The sequence below is a fragment of the Diadema setosum genome, chromosome 19 (genome assembly GCF_964275005.1).
Source record: "Diadema setosum chromosome 19, eeDiaSeto1, whole genome shotgun sequence".
NCBI lineage: Eukaryota > Metazoa > Echinodermata > Echinoidea > Diadematoida > Diadematidae > Diadema > Diadema setosum.
In genome coordinates this window covers 19,486,493-19,514,015 of record NC_092703.1, presented here as the reverse complement: position 1 = coordinate 19,514,015, position 27,523 = coordinate 19,486,493, and the positions used below count along the sequence as shown (strand labels likewise).

At 37.3% G+C, this 27,523-nt stretch overlaps 2 protein-coding genes across 2 annotated transcripts in view; one reads left to right on the top strand and one right to left on the bottom strand.

The window, feature by feature from the left end:
* Window positions 1-27,523, top strand: part of LOC140242655 (transmembrane protein 135-like) — a 60,871-nt gene that overhangs the window by 5,761 nt on the left and 27,587 nt on the right. Inside the window, exons 3-6 of the mRNA XM_072322412.1 lie at window positions 2,857-2,946; window positions 4,113-4,146; window positions 4,868-4,933; window positions 9,108-9,154. Of these exons, the coding sequence (XP_072178513.1) occupies window positions 2,857-2,946; window positions 4,113-4,146; window positions 4,868-4,933; window positions 9,108-9,154 (237 nt within the window). The remainder of the gene's footprint in view (window positions 1-2,856; window positions 2,947-4,112; window positions 4,147-4,867; window positions 4,934-9,107; window positions 9,155-27,523) is intronic.
* Window positions 16,853-20,963, bottom strand: LOC140242656 (echinoidin-like). Its single transcript, XM_072322413.1, has 2 exons — window positions 20,614-20,963; window positions 16,853-17,088 (listed from the first exon to the last, which is right to left on the bottom strand). The coding sequence occupies exons 1-2, from the start codon at window positions 20,906-20,908 to the stop codon at window positions 16,853-16,855; spliced, it is 531 nt and encodes a 176-aa protein (XP_072178514.1). The 5' UTR covers window positions 20,909-20,963.

Genomic DNA, 27,523 nt, shown 5'->3' with positions numbered 1-27,523 from the left:
CTCATATATTATGCCTACAACAGACTAAGATTTGATTGGCTTTCAAATGTTGGTATCACTTCTTTTATATTGTCATTGACATGTCAATCAAACTGAATTCAAATCAATCTGGAAAAAGAATTAACTATGCTCTTTATTCATATCTTGATATATATTGCAATACCAAGGTCCCTAAACATTCTTTTTTTTTTCTTTATATGTTTTATTGATTTCAACCATTGGCATACAAACATAAATCATTTCCAATTATGGTATACAAACAACACAAACAAGAAAAATAAGTCCCTAAACATTCTGTAAATGACAGTTTATTTCATATAATATTTAGCACTATAATGTCTTTAATGGTCATTATTGTCATTGACGTATTCCGTAGTGACTGGATGAGGACAATTTAAATCATGTACCTTTTAAACAGAGGGTTAATATTTGATTCCATAATCAAGCTTAGTATAGGAAGGATCATATGTGTGGGACTAACCTGGTCTTTGTATCAAGAAGTTTATTCAATAATCCTAATTCTTGTATACTTTTATCACATAGAGTAGATTAGCAAATATTGACATCCATTTTCATATACATATAAGCATCACTTTCAAGCATTTTTTCCCTGATGGTCTCACAAATTGAAAATGGTCAATATTTATTCAATCTTCCAAAAAAAGACAGGTGAAAAATTGAAGTGAAAACATCTGATCTGCTCTGAAATGTACATGTATGCATAAGAAATGTGTGATAAAATACAATTCCTGTTTAGAGGTAACAATTCCTGTTTGGTAACAATGAAAATGCAAAATATTAGCCAACAGGATTTGCTGGAAGTACCACAATCTTAGAGCTTACCCGATCGTGTTTGCTACACAATTTGTTAAAAACAGTTATTGATAATCAACAAATCGGGCCACAGCAATATGCACAGATCTTCCAGACTACAGTGAATCACATGCAGCTCATTGAAAGATACGATTGCAGGGGCACGATCCATCGTCACGTAACATTCTATGTACCTACTACAGAATGGGGAGGGAGCTTCAGGAATAACTGCTGTGTACTACGATTGAAATTTTTTTACACCTTTGATCTCAAAAATACTCCAAAACAACTCGGTATACTGGCAGATTGCAGCAGCCAGACAGGTCTCTTATTAGACCCTTTCAGTGTATTGCAAGCAAATTCCAAATGGTGGAAAATGAATTTGAGCCCTTCTGAGAACTATGTTTTGGCTTTAATATCAATATATGAGACAATACACACCACTGTCAGACATTGAAATCCAACAAACTTCACTATGTCCACTGTTCCTATCTTGTACTGACATCAAAGCTTTGAAGGACAATAACTGTTGACCTTTGTTAAGAACCTTTTAGATTCGACATGGTGATGGGATGTGTGTTTGTTCATTAACTATGCTGTAAAAACAGTGTCATAACTTTGTTATTAATGACCCCGACACACTTACAAAATATGAGCAGTCTGTTTAAGAATCATCCACATGAGGTTCCAGCAGTACTTTTTAGTTACACTTCTGCTTTTTCAGCACAAATGATCAGGCAAAAAAGGAGTTTTAAAAAAATAGAGTAGACTCACCTAAAACAATTTTACAAAATGTTGCCAAACAGATCTTTGTTGACAGACCAGTGCGGTTGTTCCAAAAACAAAAACATCCCCCCCCCCCCCCAAAAAAAAAAGAAAAAAAAAGAGGCAATGATATATCAGTGAAATTGTTGTCAGATTTTTTTAATGAAGTTGCTATCCTTCCCTTCCTTCAAGTGTAGTAGCATGCAGACATGATCATGAAAGACAAGCAAAGTTTTGCAATGATTTGGTAGGAGTTTCCAAAAACCTCTATGGGTGCTTTAGACTGTGAAATCTGGAAATGGGTTTGAAACCTTCAAGGTGGAACAAGTCACATTTGCCAGTGAAATACTTCATAGTTGAGTTTAATATGTAATTAGATGCATTCTGAACAGGAACCTGCTGAGACTCCCCGTAGTTTGTTGGTGTGAATTGGGTCACACTGTCTCTCTATACTTGTGTGCATGCATCATGTATATCCATCTCTCTTGTGTGTATGTGTGCCTTAACCACCACTATACTAGCTAGACCTACCACACTTTACATGCTCCAAGTATATAATTGCATTGAGGTCCATGATAAGGTTAACATTTCTAGCAAGACATCTGGGCAGGGACATGAACAAAGATGGCCCCATGGAAGTGACTTGAAAGTGTATTTACTGTGATCACAATATATTTTTAGTGGGCCTGAATCTAAGGCTTACCATTTCTTATCAAAAAAAAAATAAAAAAAATCCATTGACAGTGCTGCTGGAAACTTCTATGCTTACATTGTTGGCAACATTTTGAAATGGTGGTATGTTGAGAGTTAAGCAGATTAAAAGATGTTGGACAGTTTAATTCATGTAACAAAGTCCAAATAAAATAAAATCAGAACATGACATTGTATTAGTCTGATAACGGGCATCAGGATTTGGACCTTTGTGAGAATTCAGCAGTGTTGCATAAGGTTGCCATTTTTGTGGGAAAGATTAGCTCTGTCAGTTGGAATACATTTCAACAAGTAAAACTCAGTAACTATGGGGAAGTGTAAGAAACCCATTGTATTGTACAGTGGCAAAGGATTTGACTCGCAGGAAGTTTACTGAATAGTATCACATCTTTTATAGAAATTATTGAATATTTTTACTTTGTACTGAGATCGGGGGGTCATTAACATACACAAATGTCAAAAGTGATAGTTTAAATGCTTCAAAATACAGATTATGTGTCAACTGAAGGAGTTCTAACATTCCAGTGATTAAAATATCTACACTGTTGTTTTGTCCCTGGACTACAGGCATCTTCTAGGAGGTTTCTACCCAGGCTTCGGCTTTATAGCTTGCTTCCCAGCATGCGTCATAGCCATTCTACTGGAAAGGAAAGGAAGGTAGGAGGATGTTACTCAGTAGTTTTTGGCTGTCACCAACCCGTGTCATTGTGGAATGTTTCCAAACAAACTTGGCTCACATTCACTCCAAGTGCTGTTCTACGCCACATTCACATTTACATTAAAATGGATTAAATTCAGTTGAACAGAATTCCAGAGGTGTCTTTAAGATAGTACCCAAAATGCAAAAATATTGTTCAGTCTGAAAGTCTACCCTGTCAACAAATTGTCACTGATTGATAAAATAAGTTGCAACCACAATTCATGTTTGCAGATGCGATTAAGTTATCACCTCAAAAGTTTCCCAGTAAACTTCTCAAATCTTGTCCAGATTTCTGGTGTTTACATTACATTAATAAGCATAAGATGTATTCTTCACATCATATTATAGGGTCTTGTAATAGCCTAGCAACAGTAACGTTTAGAGCTATGCGTGGTTGCAGTTGATAAATCATCTACCAAAAACATCATTTTTTAGTAATATTATTATGTAAAGAGCAATGAAAGAGTTTTAAGGTGATAACATCATTGACTCTTACAATTCCAGGTGTGGCTACAACTAGAATTATTGTTTGAAGGAAAGATGTAAAACTGAATTCCATAACTGTCTTATTTTATGTCCAGTTTTGATGAAAACACTCTTCACCAATCAACTGATCTTACACTGTTTATTGGGGTCAGCTTGAATGTGGTGTAGATTTACACTTTCTGCCTTAATAACTATGTTGTGTTCATACCGACAGGGGAACCTCACTGTAGCAAGAACCTAAACCACCATGACACTCCCCTTGTTATGTCCAATTTGTCACTAAATAGAGGTACAAAAATGAAGAGATATAAAGAATTGGGACCTGCAAAATCACCTTATTTGTTATAAGAGGGTTTTTGTTTTATCTGACCTCTTTGTAATGGGGTTCCACTGTTTTTCCCAGGTAAAGTGCCATTTCTGTCTATTCCACTTTGCATCATATGTTGACATGAAAAATTTTAGACATCTACTATGTCCTGACTTTATATGTGTTGTGAGATTTTGTCATTGAAAATTTCTACTCGGTATGTTATTAAACTGGGGCTGTCCTTTGGTGAATATGGGGTAATGCATTGTACACTTCTGCTGACTACTTATGATTAATTTTGTTCTAATTTTGTATCTAATTTCTTTGCAGGAGAGGAATGTTGGCCTTGTACACAATGAACCTTGTAAGTGTTGTCAAAACTTGTGTGTTGTATACACAGTATATTTCTCAGTATCTTAACCTTTACAAATGTTGTGAGATGACTCACACTCAGGAAGATTAACCATGCACAATAATATTGCCTCTCGTAACACGAAGGCATTACTACATGTCTTCTTAAAGGTGGGAAATTACTTTTGTCTCTTGGAAAGGGTAATTTTTTTTTTCCCATCAGTCAGTGTTGCTTTTGAGAACAAACTGGACCGCTTCCAAAATTGGCAGTTTCAAAATACAATGTATATGATGCTTGCAGGCCAATACCATGTTAGATGACTGGCTGCAAAGCTGTAGGCAATGTTCTCTGCAGGGTGTTTTCTGGCCCCTTCAAAATGTCATTTTCTCTTGAATTAAAATTCTTTCCTGCTAGCAAATCTAATGATTGCTACTGGATAGAGTCACTGGGTTGTTCATGCTAGAGCAGGTAGTCTTGCTCCAGCTTTATGGTAATAAAGTTTGAGTAACATCAGCCTATATGAAGAATAGTTGTAGCCTCAGCTATTTGCATTGTTCTTCCAGATAGATTAAAGTTGATATCGATGTGATCAACATCAGTTCCTCACAAATTGGCTGAAATCAAATTTCTACATATTGGGAAGTGTATCTTAACCAGATAACTACACCCATTCCATTAGAACATTCCATTCTAAGATAATGAATCTTTTGTTGTTGTTGTTGTTGTTTGACAGGCCATGGAAGTAGTCTTCAATATGTTAGTCCAGCGAGGTCATGTGACTCCAGTCAGATATGGAGAGGTGAGAGCCTTAGAGCACTCCTGGTTTTTTTTTTTAATGTATTTTTTGTTGTTGTTGAAAAGTGTGCCAAACAGAGATATTAGTGGCCAACCCTTGGCAAAAATATTATTAATATACATGGTGAATAATGTGTTCTTTCCCATAATCTTGAACAAAACTGAAATGTTGAATAACAATTAATTGTTCTTTCACATTACTGTGAAGGAGTTACTTAATATGAGAGAAGAAAGGTTAGATGTTTTTAACCCAATGCATTGAATACTGTTTAATTTTAGAGACTTTATTAGTTAAGTAGTGCTGAGATTTTTGGACATACAGAAGAATACTAATCTTACTACACAAATATTACAGAGATACAACTTTTAGTGCTGCCTATCTATGGAGCAACACATTACATTATTGCAGCTATTTAGAAGGCCTATGGGAACTATGTAAATTTTCTTGGACAAATGATGAGGTATCCAGGGGTGTTTCCCAAAGAACTAAAGTCAATCTAAACAGTTAAGATCAACTTAGAATTATGGTATGCCGTTTTTCATATTCAGATCAGTTTAATGTTTCAAAATGTACTTGAAATTGTTATCAAACTTCACAGAAAAATTTCTTTGTCAATCATTTTATTTTGTATATCATGCCCTGCATGAAAAAGTCTCTACAATTGTCATTATTTGGAAGTTAGAATACCAGTGAAGACACACAATACGTATTGTAATTTCAAGTTGATCTTCGAATTTAAGATTGACTGAAATCCGTTATGAAACACCCCCCCCCCCCCCCCCCCCGATGGTTGTACATGGTGTATGCAGAGCACAAGGCACCAGAGTACAGTTAGACCATTGAAGCTAGTAGAAATGAAATAGCTGATAGAAGAGATCCAGGGAGATTAACATGTGAGCTATGCTGCTGGACTTTGACTGTGTGGTGAAAAGAGATAGAAACTTGAAAGAAAAAGAGAGAAGAAAAAAAAAGATAGAAAGAGAAGGAGAGAGAAGGAGAGAGAGAGAAAAGAATGATAGAGAGAAAGAGAAAGAGATGGACACTGGGTACAACACAAGTTTGGTATACATTATTTGCTTATTCTTGTAATCATTTATACTATGGTTTAAATGGATAGGATCAATTCAGCAAGATGTGGGACTGTTTGCTGATTAGATGGTTCTGATATGAAGCATTGCCCTCGCTCAGTTCACACAGAAGAAGTAGATTAAGTCCAGCGTCCAAACACAAACCTCCAAATAACTCAGCATGCAACAATTAAGTCTATTTTCCCTATTTCAGAAGGCAGAGGGAGCTGATTGTTCATACAGTGTATGTGTCTATCATATATTAGATAGTTAAAATCTTATTTCACCCCAATTTATTATTGTAATGGATATAATTTGGTACTGACACTCATGCAGTTATGCTTCCCATGTTTTAACTAATATGCAATTTGCCACTGATACCTCTGCACCTTCCACATACAGTAGTACCATTTTAGAATGTTATTCCATTTCATATTAAAATGTGTATTTGTAATTGCGGTAGATGGGCAAGACAGAATCTGTCCATACCTCGTTTATAAACGATTCACTTCTGGGCTGTAACTTCCTTTCTTGTACCCGTTGAGGACAAGCAGATTTCGCTGTAACACGCATTTCCCGTAGATACCTGCCCGAGTATACTCGGGACTAGTCTTCAGTGGGTTAAGGATCTTTTGTTGTCCTGTTTTGCAATTAGTTCCTGTAATTTCCTTTCAGACCACCTTCTGAGCATACTGTATACGCTGTTATTTTTGTGTACAGATATTTTTGCGAATGAAGAGGTCACAGCCATTTTCGCGAGATGTTGTTTTCGCAAATTGATGCCAAGGCTGACGTAAGAGCATCATCACCCAAGCGCATCAAGACATTTTTGCGTGTTGTTAAATTCGCGATCCAACTGTGATTTGTGAAAAAAATAACAGCTAATACAGTACCTTTCTCAGAAGCATTATTGTTCACACACACACACACACACACACACACACGCACGCACACACACACAAGTAATGTTTCAACAGTGCACTTCACACATGTAATAAGTTATGAAAACAAGAATAAGTGCAATAAGATATCAGCTATTCAAAATGCAGATCCAAACAACATTTTCCTTCAGTCAACCCTGAGGGCAGTGTTTATGTCTGCCTGTAATCCTGGCTGGAGAATACCTTCATAGCATGAGTCTCAGCAGGTAGAGCTGATGTGTGAGTTAGATACTGGAATGAGACAGATTGCTTCTGGCACTGGGACCAAAGTGTCATTAGGTGCATGGAAATTATTACATTGGGACCAAATCTCTGGCCAACAATAGCTGTTATGGCTTGAGCAAGTACATGATCAATGATTGCACACATTACAAGTTATGTTTGCATTAAGATGTAGAAATTTTACAATTATACTCAGAATTTGTTTGCACTCTTTTAACAAATGAAATTCAGGAAACATTTTCAGTTGAGGTGGCCTGCAAGGAGTCAGATTGATGTAATCATAATATTTTGATACTTTTTATCATCTAGTAATTATTTTTCTAGATCTAGCACAGGATATGATATGATTTATTCATTCATTTTTTTTTTGAAGGTGAAGTATAAGGAAATACAAGTGACCTACTCAGTCAATATTCATCAAGGTCAGCCAACTTGTAAGTTGTGAGATGAATGACTTTAGAATCTTGAATATAAATATTTGAAAATGGTTGTTGTTGGTCATTTCACAGTAATGCCATAAAGTGGCAAAATGAAAACAGTAATGAATTGTCCAACATAGAAGCCTTATTTCCATCAGCCAGTAGAAATGAAAAGCTAAATAAAACCAGACATGAATGCCTAAAGATGCATTATGAACAAAAGACCCCCGTGAATTTGCAAGAAACTCTTGTCTTTTGAGTGTTGAGATTTCAGTGACCAAGTAATACATAAAATCATTGTAAATTATGGGAGAAGCGAAGTTGCAAACCCTTTCTCCCCCTTAAACATCTTCAAGATGTCATTTCTGACAGTGCCATGGCAACCACCGAGTTCCAAATATGGCAGCAGAAAGTGTGTGTCTGTGTTTGGGCCACTGGGCGGAGACAATGCCATCTTCTCTTATCAGGACAATTATTTCATAGCCCAGGGAGATGTAGAGGAGTAGACAGGGTCAGTTATCTCTGCTGGTATTAAATGTTCAAATAATGATTGACAGATGTTGATACTGGAGACCAGCCTTGAAGTAGCATGTGGTGACTTTGAGGACACACACTTCTTTCAAAGGCACAAAGTGTGTCCTATCTGCATGTTCCTGTTTAAAGCTTCACATCTTGGGCTAGAGATAAAATCCTCACTTTGACTGCCTTATCTTTCTATGTACGGTGAAACTTCACCTGTAGATGCCAAGTGTGGCTTGAGTGCAGCTGCCTTGATATTTGAGAGCAATAGCCTTCTAATCATGCCTAGAGGGCTACTGCTCTGTATGTCATAAAATAACTTGAGTCCTTGTTTATAGAAATGCACTATTGAGTGTTGTAATCACATTAAATGTAGTTTGGATTGATGACTCAAGGGGTAAACATGTCACAACATTTCACCTGGGGCCATTGTGAAACACAGCACTCAAAAAGTATTATCTTACTCCCGGATCAACCCCAAGATACTGGAAACATTATTTATGGAAGCTATGTTTCCCTCAATCCTAATCCAGTGGTTGCTATATACGCAGGTTATTAACTACACATTTTCTATGTAGGGAATCTCTATGGGGTCGCTGTGGGAAGGTGATTGTTCTTGACAGTTGAGGATGATGATGATGATGATGATGATGATGATGATGATGATGATGATGATGATGATGATGATGATGAAACAGCATTTATATAGCACCATTTATCTGTAGAAACATTGAAAGGTGCCCGGCTCCCACAGTGTGTCACACATCATTCACAAAGTTGCTGGAAAAGATAAGTCTTCAGTTCAGACTCAAAGGTATTGACGCTGTTGCAGTTCGGAAGTTGGTCTCTAGAGCAGGTTGACTGTGTGTGTGAATGTATATGTATATGTGTATGTGTGTTTATAAAGAGAGGGAGAACCTTACCATATAGTATATGAAGTCATGCCAAGGTAGCGGTCTAAAATTGCTGTCAATTTTTTGTTTGCTTGTTTTTATGTTTGCATGACTAGGTCTTGCTGTATGCCATTTCATCAGCTGTCCTGTTCCTGATGTTTAGGTAAGAGATTTCTTGTCTTGGTGTCATGAATTGATTTCATACTGAAAAAGACAGTTGAGATATACTGTAAAAGTGGATATTTTCGTGCGACTAATTTTTCGTGCTCGGCTGGGTAAGAAGAGTTTCACATGTTTTTAATTCTGCGGAATCCAGATATCAACTACTAGAACATTATCGCAAGCTAAAATATTTGCGTGCTTTTATTTTTGCGCTGATTTTGGATTGCGGGAAATGCGCGAAAATTTCCACTTTTACAGTATGGCTGTCATCTTTGCATTGCTATACACATTTGTGTTTGTTTCAATGCTGGTATCATGTTTGAATGGATGCTTACATTCAGCTGTACCACATACATTATTAGATAACCATTATGCGTGATTACCCTAGTGTAATCTAAATCTTGCCTCCTATGGGTATTTCATTTTCAATTTAAAATGGGGTTGGAAAGGAGACAGCATTTATCACACAGAGAGTGTGTGTGTAACTTCATACCGAGCAAATACAAGGAAGACCTTGAGCTGTCATCTCAGGGAGACAAATTTCTTCTTACATCTGTAGAATTGTAGAATCTCAATTTGATGCTTCCTGGCAGCAATGGGCCATCAGGCACAATATGTCATTATCAGTAGAGTGATTCATAGTATCTCCAGAGGCAGTGGGAGGGTTAACCACCGTGTGGCTAGTGTCTATGCCAACCTGTCACACTTCATTACATTGCCTTTCTCATCCCCCTCCTGGCAGGATGGGAGGTTGTGTGTCTGTCATTTTGTGTTCGCACTGACACGCTATGTGAATGTTTTAATCTGTGGTGTAATGCTCCCGTGTAAATGATCATGTAACAGTCTTCTGTAAACTGCACTGAAGATATTTCAAGTTTTCTTCTTGTTCTTCTTCTTTTTTAAAGTAGTCTTATAACCATCCTGAGCATACTATATAGAAATGGTTGAAACATAAAAATCAGAATAGTTGTAGATCATTGAAATATTATTTTGAAAACAAAACAAAACAAAAATAACCATGCAGAACTATGCATACTTACAGAGTATTCATGTTTGCAAGTTTGACAGCACATGGTACACTGGCAAGAGTTTATTGTGTTATTTGAAAAGCCACAGTACAGTAGCATAAAGCGGATTTGATATCAGGCTGCACAGCATATAGTGAGGTTCAACAGGAAGAGCTGTGTGAGTTTTGGCACAGCCTGACAGCAGGCAAACAGGCAGAGTCATAAGAGATGGTGGTTGCGTGATGAAGGCACCTTGTACTCCTGGCCTCAAAAAAAAAAAAAAAAAAAAGAGCTAAAAAGAGACACAAACAAAGCTACTGACGTTCAAGGACTGTCATGTGTTAGAATGGGGCTCTCTCATCAAGGAAAGATGGCTGATACCAAAAATATACTTTCATGAGGCAAACGATGGCTTTGTCAGTCAAACATGTCCATGTTATTTTCATGCCATGACATGAAATGTGTCATAAAAAACTCCACCTTGAATTTTACTACACTCCGCAGCAACTTTACCTCAGTGCGTGCACGAATGCATGTGATTTTTTTTTTTAGTTGCTATTCTCAAATAGCATTTGGTTGACGCATGCGTCAATAGAAAATCACTCTTTCATGATTTCTTTGCATGCATTTCTGCTTCATTTGTTTGAAGTTTTATGGACAAGTGAGCAAAAGAAGTGATTACTAGCCTGTTAATGTACCTTGATGTGATGGAAAGGTTTGATTATCCCCCCCCCCCCCCTCCAAAGTGTCTGCTTGATGTGGGTAGGCATGAGTGTGGGTGTGTTGATCCCAGCTCCTGATATAATGTACCCTTATTCATTTTATATCATGCTGCAGTATGCCTTCCTCTCTCACTCTCTCTCTCTCTCTCTCCCAGGCTCTGGCTCTGTGCCATATCAAGTTTTTTTGTGTGTCAATCTTTAATGAAAAATAATCAAATTTTTCCTTTCTGCAAACTACAAACTGCAAACATGTTTTCCAACTTTCTTTCCATTCATGGTCGCGACCGAGACCCACTATCTTGTTTTGAAGCAGCAGTCTTCTCTCTCTCTCTCTCTCTCTCTCTCTATCTCTCTCTCTTTTCCCTCTTCCTCTTTCTGTCTCCTGCTCTGTCTATCTCAGTCTCTTACTTTCACTGTGTGTGAAACTGAGGTTTTGTGTGTTCACAATATATCTTGACATTGTGTATGTCTTCTTTAATTAATGTATGTACCATCTGTGCTACATTTCAGTATTTTGTTTGTAGCTTTGTTAGCATAATTGAATGAAATGTGAAGTCTGAACCAAAAAATTGGTGTGATGAACTGATATAATGCTGTGTGTTTGCATTTGGTGGTGGTGGTTGATGTAGGCAAGCAGATGTGTTTATGATGGTAGCTCGTGATAAAAGTTAACAGTTCTCATAGTGCTTAGGAAGAGATTAACAAAGTTTTATTTTGTGTAACTTTTATCAGAACCTTTGTGCAAAATGCCCTTCTGTGTGTACAAAGATATTTTTGAATACGCTGTGTAGAAGTTATGGTACTAACTTCAAAGAGAGATATACTGAACATTTTAGATTATATCTGTTTCATCATTTCTTCAGTGGCCACTTGTAGACAACACTGAAGGTTAGAGATTCAAAAATGATCATTAATTATCAGTCCTTGTAATTTCCTCAAGCCTGTACTTATTTTATTTATTTGTCTGATTTTTTTTGTGTCATTACATGAAGTTTTAATTGTCTATCCCCAGTAATCATTTCTGAATATCAAAGTTACAAAAAGCAAGTAGGGATGTTCAGCATTTTTTGCTATGTTTCTTCCTTTAGCCTCCTGACATATTACCCTTACAATGGTTAAAGGACAAGTTCACCTTCATTAACATAAGGATTGAGAGAATGCAGCAATATTAGTAGCACACATCAGTGAAAGTTTGAGGAAAATTGGACAATCGATGCAAAAGTTATGAATTTTTAAAACTTTTGTGTTGGAACCGCTAGATGAGGAGACTACTAATGCTCGTGATGTCATATGAGTACAACAGTATAAAGAAAATGTAAAGAAAATTCAACATATTTTCACTTTTTTCGCATAATAAAAGAGCACTTGACTTGCCTCTTTCTAAAGGCAATGGGAATAATATTACCCATAACATATGTCAGTAACAAGTCAAAGGAATGTGTACTTTTTTCAAAAGATGAAATTTTGTGAAATTCTCTTTATATTTTCCTTATATTGTTGTACGCATGTGACGTCATACACTGCAGTAGTCTTCTCATCCAGCATCGACTGCACAAAAACTTCAAAAATTCATAACTTTTGAACGGATTGTCCGATTTTCCTCAAACTTTCAATGATGTGTTCTACTAATATTGCTACATTCTCTCAATCCATATGTTAATGAAGGTGAACTTGTCCTTTAAGAACAGGTAGGAAAGATTCAAGAATGACAGAATCTTCATAACTATCATAGATATTCATACATTTTCTTTACTGCATTGTATTCATTTATTCATTCATTCATTCATTTGTTTACTTAAATTAATTATTTATTTTTGGTCCTTGTGCTTTGTCATGTTTGTCATATTTTGTCAGTAGCAGCATCAAACACATTTAATATTTTGCTTTCATATTATCTTTACTGTGGGTTACTTTGCCCCAAAGGAAGAAAAAAAGGATTTAAAACAAAGCAAATCCATTATCTTAGTGGTCAGCTCATCTGCTTTTCATACTGACATACGTAGTCTTGATTCAAGAATGCGAAGTGTGACAGAACTTGATAAACAGAAAAATAAATGAACTCATGACTGTCAGACTTTCCACTTTTATCAGTTGAGGATTCAAAGAACCCTTTGATACGAGTGTAAACGTGTCTGCTCCTTGCCCTCCTGGTGTTGTGATTGGGATTGGCACTCCATTAGATTATCTGTCACTATTCAACACTCTTTCGGCATTCCCAGTGGAGGCACTTGTTCAAGTCCCTTTAATAGCACAGTCAGAGTGAATTCAGCTTGATTTAATATGTGGCTGCTGAGGGGAACAGGGAAAGACCTAAAAAACTAAGACTGACTTTAGGTCTGTAGAGACTGTAATCATTGGTCAGTTTGATCTATTAATCATACTGACTTAAAATCAAAATGCATGCCTTATTTAAAATCCCCCCCCCCCCAAAAAAAAAAAGAAAAAAGAAAAAAAGAACTGGCTCAATATTACAAGTGTTTCATGTCTCAATTCCATTGCTCAAATTGTAAAACATGCCAGCAGAACATAATCATATATATATCATTATTTGACTATATTGTTCAAAACATGTATTAAACTCAAAATAGTATGGCAAATGAGATGATGTGATTTACTGATAAATACAGGCAGTATGAGAAATTTAATGTGTTGCATAACCCCCACTTGACTATAATCATGACTAAAAACCTGTTTGTAGTTTTGTGGAAAGCAAGCACATACATTGCAGAGTTTTCATACTGTCATACTTATGGTTTAAAAGAAGTCTTCAGCAAACAAGGTTGGAAGTTTTCATGACATTTTTAACTCTAATCAATGTTGCATCAAAGCCTGCAGTTGATTGACTTCATTTTTATCACTGTAAGAAATTATTAACTAAACTTAAGACAGTTTTTCATGAAAATATAATGATCATCATGACAACCATTTAGAAACTTGCAGACACGGTCATACACACAATATTTACACACACATGCACACACACACACACACACACACACATGCACACATATGTAATTTCATGCACAAGTGTTGAACACAGAACAATTTTTAACACATAATTTGTATTTGATATAACAATGTCAGCACTTTTGTCAAAGCACTTTCTTCATCATAATGTTGTGTTTGAGGTACCGATATTAAATTATACCCTTGTATGTGAATTATCATAATTCAGGTACAAGTGTACATGTATGTATCACTCTTTCACCAAGTATGCAAACACAGTCATATACATGGATGAAGTTAGTTTAGACATGTATTTTCCAAATTCAAAATGCATTTCAGAGAAATTGTTTTTGTGGGTTTTTTTTTTCCAAAATAGGTGCTTGTAGAAGATTGAAATAGACCCAACCATGAAATGATGTTCGAAATCATTACAACACTAGTTGTGATTATATGCCAATGGATGTGCATGTGTGGCATATAAAAAAGAGAAAATACTGCATAGAATCATGCCCACCTGGAAGACAACTGTAGCAGGACCAAATGCGTGGTAAGTTTTTTATTTCAACAGCCAACTGACTTAAATAAAGATCAGCATTTGCAAGTAAAGTTGAAGCTTTTTTTCTTCAGTCTTGAAGAGAAAAAAAAAAGAAAAAAAATTACTGACACAAGGTTGGCCTATCAAACATAATTATACAAGCAATCAATTTCACAGAAAATATGTACAATATAGCTGAAAATGGCAATCACCTGCAGCTTTCTCTACCTACTTCTTGTAGTTAGTAGATACAATGATTACAATAATGCAGTGATAAATATAGAGTATTTATACAAGAGTACAGAGAAAAGTCTACAGCCTATGTTGAGTCTCAAAGTCTCATCAAAGTTGTTATTTAAATAGGGAAAGTAATGTTGGTAAAACTATCTCACATAACATTTTTGCCAAGTAGATGGTGCTACGATTAACAGGCAAAATGAAATCATATTTGCCCAAACTTGTGACTGCATTTCTAAAATGATTTCGTGTCAAGATCAACAATTGAAGAGTTTGTTTGCAAAAACCGATAAGTCCATATTTGCGAAATGGAGATATTTGCGATTAAAGGTCAAGAAAAATAAAAAGAATAATAAGAAAATTTTTGCTTCTTTTAACCAGAACTTCAAAAATGTACCTTTATATGTAGTGACCAAAATATCATTTAAAAGGGATTATTTTGTACTTTATGACAGAGACCGTACTTCAAAATCTTCAAAAATGGACTTATCGATTTTTGCAAACAAACTCTTCAATTGTACCCCAAGAGCATTCCATGTTACATTTGGTGCCATCTTAGTGTAATTTGGTATAAATTCAACAGACATGTGTAGAGCTGATGGGAATCTTTAGAGCCGACTTCAAAGATGTGAAAGCACTGAACACTACAAGGTGGATATACGACGTTTAAGCAATCTCAAGATCACAGTGGAGAATGCCTGTTTAATGAGCAAGATTTCTTTAATTAAGATGCTTTCATGAAAATATGTCACCATTCATTTCACTATTTATCTTCTGGCAGTTGAAGAAAAATCCCACTGCAGTGTGCCATTTTGTCTGACAATGTGTCTGGTTGCTTTGGGCAACTTTCACCATTTTTTTTTTTCTCTGTCAGTGGGAATGCTCCTCATTTCAAAGCAGACATCATAGAACATTTAAGCACAGGCAAGTTATAGGGGGGAAAAGAAAAACCACTATGAGAATATAATGTAAAGGTGGCATTACTGACATTATACAAACCATAACAGAGAAAATAACAATGCTTGCTCTATTTCTCATAATTTGTGAATTAATAGTTCTCAACAAACACAAGGAAGGTCTTTTGCAACTTACTGATATTCAATACTGCTTAGATAAAATCATCAAGGCAAAGATAAAATCATCAAGGCAAAATGCAATGTTTCATGATCAAATGTTCATCACACATAAGTCTTGCAAAAAACAAACAAACAAACAAACATTGGGGTTGCACTCTGAGCATAATTTGGTCCATAGTGTAGTTTGAGAAGACTGGCTCCCCTTCAGTGAGCCTTTATACCCAGTGTGCTCTGTTTCTCCTGATTTGTAGGATTTGAATTCATAACTCTTGAAGTGAAATGTGACATCCTACCAGATGTGTCTCAAGTCAATATCCCCCTCTGGACATTTGGAATCTAAGATGACAAGATTTAGTTCTTGTCAGTGTACAAAACCAGACTCTATTGTGATCTTTTTAAAAGATATATCAGTCTGGCTGTACTTTAGACAAATAAACACAAGAGAGGATTCTTGGCTCAAAGGAAAAGATTTAAAACTTATGTTTGTTCATTCAAGATAACATAGAAATTTGGTGTACAGTGACTGGAATAGACATAGTAGTAGGATGTCCTTGAAGGTAAGACAAAATAGTTATCCTCATAACATGATTACATTGAGATTGAATGCTGAAAAAGCAATGGCATAGTTTCTCTTTGCTCTAATTTGCTGCGATGTTATAGTTTTGTTTTTGTTTTTTTTTTTCATTGCAAAACAACTTACTTTTCCCTTGGGTATTGTTATACTTCAAGAACTGTTTGTCTTCATTCATTTGAAAATGTTAGCAGTACTTATTGCTAGCAAGAGAAAAGTACGTAAAGAATGAACACTGGATGTAATTGGGAAGTTGTCGGTACTTTCTATTACACTGTGGCATCACTATTAGGGAAGAGCATACGATCTCCAAAAGCAGTAAAATTATATATTGAAGCCTGAACACAAGGCTACCCCCATGTACGTGTACCAAGGTACTCGTTACTGTAAAAGTGGAAATTTTCGCGCAATCAGAAACTAGCGCGAAAATAAAAGCATGTGAGTGTTTTTGCTTGCCATATGGTCCAGTAGGTGATCTCTTGATTCCGCAGAATTAAAAACATGCGAAACTCTTCTAACTTCACTGAGTGCGAAAAATTAGTCACGCGAAAATATCCACTTTTACAGTATTCTACCTACAGTAGTGTGTAGTCTCCTTTCAAATCTCACTGTGCAGGCATCTTGCACATGAAAGACTGTTTCTCCGAGCATGAGACATCTACCCAGACAGCAACCCCCATCATGGGGACAATCTGCCTGGCACAGTTCTCCACATGTACTGTGTCGCTTGGCTCGTTGTTAGCACTATACCAGTTGGTGTAGGTGGAGGTAGACTTGTCTGCCCACTTCCATGTTCCCTCATTGCGGCGGTCTGAGAACCCAATCCACATCCCTGGGTCTCCTAGCAACCAGAGAGGAGAGAGATGACATCAGATGTCAGTTGTGATGGTGACACTTATTTAAAGGGATGGTATAGTTTTGGTTAAGACTGTGCTTCAGGTTTGTAACTTTTTGTGGTGAGATAATGAGAAACCTCTTATGAAATATGAAAGATTATGTAATTCCAAGAGCAATTCAGTGTTTATTTGACAAAAATTGGGTTTGAAATGGTTGAGATATCCAAAACAAAGTGATCCTACTAACAGGTTGGACCCACCTTTTGTTAGGATTGCTTTGTTTTGCTTTGCTTTGTTTGTTTGTTTGTTTGTTTGTATGTTTTTGGATATCTCAGCCATGATCATGAAGACAAATTTTCATCAAATATAATTTGAATTCCTCATAGAATGGTATGCTCTGTAACATTTCATAATGTTTCTCAGTATCTCTCACAAAGTTAAAAGCTCAATCCTCATCTCCACCAATACTATACTATCCCTTTGATGTTTGTAGCAATCAGCACCATGGTACATATACTGTGGACACTACGCTTAAGACATGACTACCAGTGTGTCAGTGCACTAAATGTGACAAGTGGCTATGAATGTTATAGAGTGTTCTTCTTGTGTTTGTTCTATGCAATAGGAGCTCTCATAAAAGATTGAAATGTACCGATTCAAATCATTGAAATCTTTTTTTTTTATTGTTGTAATTGGCTTCTTAAGTACATATTATGATGTTATTTTCTCTCAACAAGTTTGTCAAAGAAAATAAGAGTCTGACTAGCAAGTGCCTGGCAAAGACTCCTTTGTTTAAGCATGGTCATGTTTGAACATGATATATACCACGTAGAGATATCAACTGTGGTTAAGCGCTGTAGTAGGATCATTAGTGTTTGGGTGTATCCAGATCCCTAGATTATGTGTGCATAGTTCACTGGAGGCCTGTGTACCCACTTATCTGAATACCTTGCATTTGATGACTAATGATTAAAACAAAATTTGTAGGTGATTCATCAAATACACCCCCCCCCCCCCCAACATAAAGCAGATAATGTGAGTGGATGCAAGGATGGATTTGTACTGGTACAAGGCCATTGTTACATAACAGTCTTAAGTAAGTGACATTTGTCAAGGGCTAATATCAGTCAATTCCTTATTTCTGAAGGTTTTGTAAAGTTCAGTTTTGTTTACTCCAACCCTCGCCTGTGTTTGGCACATAGGGCACCAGTACCTTTTAATAGAACACTTTTTTTCCTTTATTTTTTTTTTTTTTTGTTCTCTCTCCAGTTTATTTGAACACATAAAGACAAGACTAAACATGCCCATGGTGAATATGATACTATTGCAGACAATATCGACTAATAAAACTAGTTGAAATTCTAGAAAGAGAAATGCGTGCACACACACACACACACACACACACACACACACACACATACAAGGTAATATAAAATCATTAAAAGCAATACATTGACCCCTAAAACTAAAAGGCTGGCTGACAGTTATGTCTTTGCAGAGTGATAAATGGCAAAGGGAAGTATGTGTCTGTTGATCAGGTCAGGTGGTATTTTCTTTGAGTGAGCACAAATTCCCCCATACATTGTTTTCCGCATCTAAATGAATGACCAGTTTTAGGACTAAGACTGCCTTTCAATGTACCACGCTGAATTTTGTATTGTCTCTATATCTAGAAAGAAAGTTTGAAAAAAAAAAAAAGTTTTTTTGATATAGATGCAGTACATGGTGTCTTTTCCATCCTTATGATTGTAGTAAATATGGGCATAAGAAGCCCATTTGCAAATATGTTCTATATTTTAGCATTTGTCTTCCACAGACGTCATTTTCCCTGAGGTGTACCTGACATGGCCGCAAAATACAGAGATTTGAATATAAAATATTTTCTTCACACAGATGAAAGGTCAAAACTGATTTTTTTTCCATGTGTACTTGTAAAGACAGTGCATAACTCAGTGTTTGAGGATTTAAGCAACAACAAAAAAAAAATTGTCATGGTGTATCACTACAAACGATTGAAAGGGGGACATCTGTATATTGTGTGAAAGTGATAGAGTAGTAAGAATTCATGTATAAAACACATGCAGAAAAATGACATCAATGACATCAGTAACACCACAGTTACTATAGCAAGTGACCAAGTTGGAGGTCCTAGAAGAATGCCACACTTATCAGGGGTCGCACTTAACTTTTTTGTTTAACTAGCCAGGCGGACTACTTAGAATCAATTTTGACACTGAAGCAATATTTTGGCTAGCCAGACGGACTAGTAACTTCAGAATTTTACGATTTTTAGCTAGTCCAATGTGATTTTGGGTGGCCAATGGCCAGCGGACCATTGCCAATTTCGAACCCTGCTTATAAAACCTGCTGACAGCGACAAAAACTTCAAAACTGCCAGGGACACTTTGATTATTGGTGTTATCTCCATCACATGTCATGACCCACAACTCTTCTATTTTTCATACAATGTACATGTATATATGTATGGCAGTGTGATTGCATTGCCTATTGTGACATCACACCCAGTTACCATGGAGATGCTAGGTAAGAGAATGTTATGAGTGCAAACTGAATGTTTAATCAGTGATTGTGGTATTATGTAGGCTCTCAGATAACAGCTGCTGCAGTTGTTGGGACTAACCTCATCTTACCAACCAAGGTAATCTCTGTTTTGATTGCGTTGTGAAAGTGGTTCATTCATGACACACCTAAAGAGGATACTAACATTTAAAATTTAAAGGTCACATAATGAGATAAAGTCTTACATTTTGCTTGAGAACCAAAGTCTATCAAATGTTGAGCGTCCAACTGGGGATCATCCCACAAGACCGACACCCAAGAGTCATACAGCCCACAAGTTCGACATTTAAAAAAGGTCCATGAGTCAAACAGCCCACAAGTTATACAGCCCGTGGGCAAATCAGGCCCATGAGTTCAACACCAGGTAAAAAGTGCCCACGAGTTCGACATTACACCAGTCTCATGGGCCTTGTTTGCTTAGTGTCAAAGCCATGGGCTGTAAGAATCTTGGGCTGTGTGCTTCGTAGGTGTCGGTCTCGTGATGTTAACCCGTCAAACTGCTCTGCATAGGGTTAATATAGTATGCCATCCATGTCATCAGTAATCTGCTCAGCCTATGAGATCATTAGATAAGCAACTCATGAGATGGAAATCTGTCAGGATTCAGTCATAGTGTCTCTCTCTATATATAGTGTCTCAGGAATGATATCAGAAAAGCATCATGAACTCTTCTGAAAAATGACAAGATTACAGAGCGTGTTCTGTCAAACTGCAACACACTTAGTCTAGCATTTGTCTGTTTAGTTAGTGTAGTTTTTTTTTTTCTGATGTGATGTTTTTGTACAGATAATGTGCCAAAAGGAAGGGAAAGATACATGCCTTCAATCTATTGCCAGAGTGTGTAGCAAAGTTTTGCCTCTATTTACAAACTTGAACACATTCACCAAGACGAGAGCCTCATTTCCGTATTACAACATTCAATGTACTGGAGAAAGCCTTGGGCAACTTACCTCCACCAAATATACCAGTGACGCTCTGCCTGTAGTCAATGATAAACATTTCCTCTTCTGGTCCAGTGAGGGACACTAGATGAGCCAGCTCCTCCCCTTCACAGGATGAATATCCAGCACATGTTATCTCTGCCTCTGCCCACGTCACCTTTTTACCAAAGAAACGGTAGCAGAAGATGGTTTCATCTTCCAGCCGGAAGTGTGTCCAGTAAGGGGGGCAGTAGGTGACTGCCAAGCAACACTCTATGCTGAGGAGGAGGATGAGGAGAGATCTCATTGTCATGGTAACCGACATGTTGGGATGGCTCCTTATTGTCCTTGGTGCTTGGTGGAATGATGTTACCTTTTAGAGTGGAAAATTTGAAGCTTTTTCTCTATTTGGTTGTCCTGGATGCAACTGTGTGTGTTGATTTATCACTGGATTCCTCACTACAGGTGAAGCACCAAACAACAACTGTTTCATCTAGGATCTCTTAAGGCAATGGTTCATACAGTAATGTAATCAGGATCACAGCAAAGCTGTAGTTGCCAGTTTGCTAGCTCTTTGATAGAGTGAATCCTAAAAATGACGTCAGTGATGCAGGTTCAGTTGGTTCAATACGTCATCCAGGTTATGTGTACATCCAAGCGGTAGATCAGACCCCTTTGTGCTGGCTTAAAGGTCTTTTACCTGAGGTGTGCTAGGACACCTCTTTCGATGAGCCAAAGATTTTCAGGTCCAAGTTGCACCGAAGCAAAACCTTCCCAAGAACTTTCCTTGCTTAGTCCTGCAATAAACACACTTGTTGTATATCCTGGTGGCGAAATCAATGTTGTTTATATACAATCATGTCCAGTCATCGGTGGCATTTAACAGCCCTAGGCCATACCACCAGTATGTTTTTAAGTGGTGTGGATGTTGCGTGAGATGGTTATGAGTGCAAATGTCATAGCCAGTCTTTGCGCCAGATTTCTCAATTAGGATGGGAGAGTGACATCCAAACATTGGTTGTTGTCCGTTGTGGGAGGCCCCTGATATGCTGGCACGTGTCGCTCCAGAAACTAGGTTATATTTTTAAATCCAAGTTGTGCCAAAGCCCAAAGTCAGTAATTTATTGTTCCTGTCATACTGTTGCCACTTTATAGTTCTGACTGGTACCTGGGTCAGAAGAAGGAGAAACAAGGGGAAACAGTGTTACCATCAATTACTGCCGATTTCCGTTCTCCACAAGATGCGTGCTAGCGGGAAATAGCTTTCTATCAAGGTGTCGGTTTTGGAAATAATAGAAAGTTCACAATGTGGTCTGTACCTTTGGCAAGCTGTCAAACAATTCATGTCATACATGACTTGATGCTGAATGTCATATGTGTTCACTGAGCCTGGTAGGCACCTGTAATCAATTCTATTTCTGAAAATGTCATGTCTAGTTATCCAAAGAAAGGAAATGTAGCTAGTCACACAATGAACGCTAGTATCTTTTGTCCTGTGACATAGCTCCAGCAGATTTCAAACACATTTAAATGTTACTGCTAGTTTGAGAACTTGTGATAAGAAATTTATGCACTATATTTTTAGCTGATAATTTTAATAGCCTAAAATAATGAAAGGGAACAGAGAAGTCAGTTAAATTTTCAATTGTGTGAAAGCTCTAGCTGAATATAGTGAAAAAGAAAAACCAGTGGAATTCATCCAATTGAGGCTGAAGATATGAATAGATTTGCTGTCTCAAGTAGTTAATCAGATCCCTTCATAGAGAGTTTTGACTGTGTTAACAGTTGCAATGTCATATATTCTTAAAATTATCAATAAACATCCTGTCTTGCCTTCATCTTTACCAGTCTAGGGAAAAAAAAAATAGAGCAGATATGTGACGAATTGCCATCAATGATAATCGCATTTACATCTTGTCTAACAAATATACAGTATATCCTGTCGGTCAGTTTATTAGTGACAGTCAAAGTGAATTGGCCATAGAAAATGCATGGTGTCACATGTGGCCCACACCCAGTGTAGGCTGACCCTTGCCTCCAAGTTGACATAGATTCTAGATTGACCACACCAAAGTGCAATGTGTACTCGCCCTGTGTTGACAGTCTGCAACTGTGAAACAAAACCCTCAACCCTTAACTGTCAGGAGTGGCAGCATGAATCCCAGAATTTCCCATAGCAGGTGATTACTAGTGCACTATATACCCCAGTTGTCCACTAGTGTTCATGATATCACTGTTGTTCTAGGCCTTGTATCTCATTAAGACAGTAGCATGTGTTGTGGCACAAAGAAGTTCAATTCCTGGAGCAACAATTTAATAACTTAGAATAATTCATCCTTGTCTAGCTAATGTTACAGCAGCTTTACAACTTAACAGTTGTAAAAGTTGCCGGGTTTGTTTGTTTGTTTGGTTTTTTTTTTTTGGTTTTTTTTTTCAACTCGTGTAAAACGAAATTGAGGCATGATTTTGGCTAGAATTGGTTGGTCAATTGTACTGGTAATGTACTTTAAGAATGAAGCATGTGGATATATTTGAAAGACTCTACGCAGGCAACAAAATATGTGCAAGATAGAATATGGCTGAAATTTTGATCAGCTTTTTTTGCTTAGAATACCCTGCATTACAGAGAGAAACAGAGAAGATCCAAATAGATTCCAGTTGCATATATCGGTTATATACAGCATGGGTTATAACAGTAAACCAGTAATTAGCATTAACATCAGTCAAAGTAGATACCCCTACAGCTCATCTCTCCTAAATATTACCTCAGTGTGTTGGATACTCCACATACCAGTATTCTTGGTCTCAGAAACTTCCAAATGCTCAAAATTCGTCTCCTGGTGGATGAAAGAGAGAGAATGAGTGAAAGTGGAATGAAGTCGTGAATTTCATCAACTGCGTGCCAGCCAATGTATGAGATTTATGTCCTGGCATTATACTGAACAAGCTGTCATCATTGGTCCCATCCATAGGATTCCATGGTGGCAGTGATTAAGTCATTGATTATTTATCTGGAGCAAAAACGGGACACAAGGGCTGGCTGTGTTGGTGTGCTAAGGGACAGGAAACAGACGTGACTGAGTGTTTCCACTTGCCTCCCACACACATGTATTACCCTGAAGGGTCAGTGCTCAAATTTGACAGAAGATGGGGGCTGGACAAGGGACCATTCAGATTCAGAGATGAGATAAAACTCCAGACAAATCTTAGACTCTTCCTGAAGTAGTAAACCTGTCATCACAATCTGTTCTATAGAGTTAAATCTACTTCAACATCTCAGGAAAGAACACCCATTACATAGACTAGTAAACATAATAATCATGGAAATTTTACTTCATCTATCAGATGTCATGAGAAATTTGTATGCTACTCATTCCTAATACTGTTTGTTTTGTGGGGTTTTGAAAACTTTGCTTCTTGAAAAGGGTTGATACAGTTTATTTCCTATTCCATTACTCTGGTTCTCAATCAAAACTCTAACCACTTGCAAAATTGTCTTACATGTCCCAATTTGCAAAATGTAATGCAGTCAAACAAAATTTATGAGAGATGCAATATTCTCTGTAGGTTGCTAGAATATTTTCCAGGCAATGATTTTTTTTTTTTTTTTTGGGGGGGGGGGGAGGGGATTCAGGAATATTCAAGATACTTCCAATAAACCCAATAGGAGTTATGGTCACAAATTTTCTCTGGTCACTATTATACTTAATTTTGTTTTCCACAAAACTTTGTCCATGATAATGTTAATAATACTTATAAGGGTTTTGTTTTGAACTGTGTTATAAATCTTATCACAGCTTTATCATTCATTCCAACAATGAAGATATTCCTGTTCTAGAGCCCCTCAAATGCTTGTATTTTACTACAGTGACCATCTCAACCTTTTTCTTCCCCCACAGTGTTGTGTATCTAATGCAGATGATACTACCCAAGGATTAAAGTTGGGGCAGAGTGGGAAGGAGGCTTTGTTCTGATGGAATATCATATAGAAATCATTCTGACACACAGGATTATATGGACCTCCCTTAGCATTCAACAGGTGCTATTTACAACAGGTGTTCTTTGGCTAGTGCTTGCCTTCAAAAGTGGAATGCGCACCCTGATGAAAGTATGTAGCTTGATGTGCTACACTGATAACCTATTTAGACAGTGCTTGTTTGACACTGATGCCCCTTTCAAATTGTGTTTGGTTTGCTACATAGTTGTTCTCCTTTGACAGTGTTTGATGTGATACACAGTTTCCTCTCTCAGACTTCATTGGTGTACTACTCTAATACCCCTTTCATACAAGGCAACATTCAGCAGGTCACCAAGCTTTTGATTAACCCCTGTTTAAATGGAGATGAAGTACTACATGAGATTTGAACCAAATTTGGCCTCCTCACCCTGAGAGTGAAGGTCCTAACTCACAGGAGGAGATGGTGCAACAATTGCCCTGACTGATCAGTTGGGGAGAGTTGTGTGACTCCAAAGTTGGAAACCTGGCTTGTGCCTTCACCAAGAAGGTGACTCCAGGGCAAAGTTTGAGATGTCTCCAATCAAGGTGACAACTTATTCACCCGAACATCGCCAGGACGTCCACCGCCAGGACATCTCCTGCAGTCATGGGGACTTCTCTGTGACATCTTCCCAGTTACAGAGATGTCTTTGTGATGTCTCCACATTGTCACAAGATTGTGGAACCGTCTCAGAGTCGTCTCAGAGACATCGAAGACAAAATTAGTCTCCGTGGCATGGCCATTTCTGATGGAGATGTTGCAGAGATGTCACTAAGACATTTACAAGACTAGCTGGAGACTGGAAAAAGGTCTCAGAAAGAAATGAACATGTTTGATTCTCCCGTGACTGCCTAGAGACCGGGCTAGTCTCCAGGAGACATCTCCGCAACCAGCATGAGTTGAGTTGTACCAGGTCACTACCTATACTAGTCTCCAGGCCAATGACATACCTACTTAAACCATTGAGCCCAGTTTGATTCTACACGCATTTCCCATAGACACCTGCCTGAGTATACTTGGGACTTGTCCTCAACGGGTTGACAACTTGCAATTGTTAAACAGTGATTCCGTAGAAGACTCTAGTCTGAAAGGCTCTCTCTGTGAATCACCATGGGAACAATGAATTTACACAGGTCTGCTGCCTACTAAGCAGCAAGGCATATCCTTCTGCACTACCTGTAGGATCCCTACTGTATATTTGAGCAGACACATGCACAAAGCTAGCTGATGATAGGGGTTTTAGCGTTTTCCTGCTTCCTTGGGATTCACTGCCGTTCAGTCTGAGAGATAGGGAAAATTTGGCAGTGATAACATTCAGAATATTCCCCATAGAATCACAGAAATTCCAAAGTCAGCCTGAAAGGTGCTACAATCTATATTACTTTTAGGTAGTGGAAATATCCATTTGACAGAGTGCAGTTATACACTTTATAGGCATCGCTGTCCTGCAATATGCCAGTTTATCCAAGGTGTCCATATTTATGGATATTTTTCCTCTGAAGACCAAGTGATAAGCTGTCCTGTTCACCTGTACATACTGCATTTCAATACCTGGAGTTCAGTTTACAGGCATAAGTTGATATTCCAATTGATTTGGTATTCTAGTGCATTGAGGAAAATAGCAAAAAAGGAAAATGTTCACATGTACCAAATATTACAGTTTACACAATGTCTTTGGACAAAATGATTATGTTTCAAAATTTGTGCATCATTTCATTTCAGACCTTTTACTACTATTTTGGAGAGGACAACTTCAATACCATACCAACCTAGAGGTTAGCTGGTAGTGGACTATTTCACACATGATACCATACAGTGTGTTTGTTTGTCACAGGATATCACTGATGAAATTAATCACTCCCACAAGACTGATTCACCAGGTTACTACATTTAACTCCCTCCAGGCTTTTTACTGATTGTGTTATCTGGTGCATTGCAGAAAGATATGGAGCCAAATGATTCTCAGGAACGACATTTACAATGTCCACTGGGGATGTGAGGTATGTCATTGTACATGCCAAGCATTGTTCTCATTTCATGTGCTGGATGGGTATTGTCATTGAAACAATGGTTGCCCACGGTAACCTCTCAGGCCCTTTACAGAGACCTAGCAGCAATATGTAACCTGCACACACAACACACACACACACACACGCACTGAAATTTTTTTAGCATAGAAGGTGATTCAGTTTACCATTATGAGTTGTGTGTAGACTGTGTGTCACTTGATTCACTTCCCTTACAAACCCTCTCAATATTGTTTTGTATAACTTTCAAATATTTTGCCCCCCAAAAAAATTGCTTTTGAAATTTGAAATTTGAAATCATGGTCCCTTCCATTTCGAGCAGAGACACATATCATGCAGTTCCATTTATATTCAAAAGGAATAAAGTACACTAAATTCCATTTGCCATATATTGTCTGTACAGTGAGAGGCTTGTAAAAGGACCTCATTTTAACCCTCAAATTCTCACTAATGCTCTTTAATAAGTGCTTGTAGATGCCTGCTATTGATATTTTGTGTTTTGTTTGATTCTTTCAGCATCAGATTAAAAGCTCTGATTCCTTTCTGTCGGACATAATCAAACACACACACACACACACACACACACAAATTTAAAAAGGGAATTTAGGGAAAACATGTGAGCCAAATCCTCACTAGAAGGGAATCATATATGATCATTTTATTGGTTTTCTCTTTTTTTTCAAATTTCTTATTTCAAATATTTCTTTTCTTGATTCTTAGCCACATTTCATGGTATTTTAAGCATTTATCACACCTCCAGTGTTTTCACATAATCTTTGTGGTTTATTGTATTATCTCACTGTTTTATGGGTGGTGCTGCCCGATGGCCACACGTCTCAAGTGGTAGTTTTATTGATTTATTTGGTTTTTTTTTTTTAATTTTTGTTGTGCCACCAAGGAAAGGAAAAAAAAAAG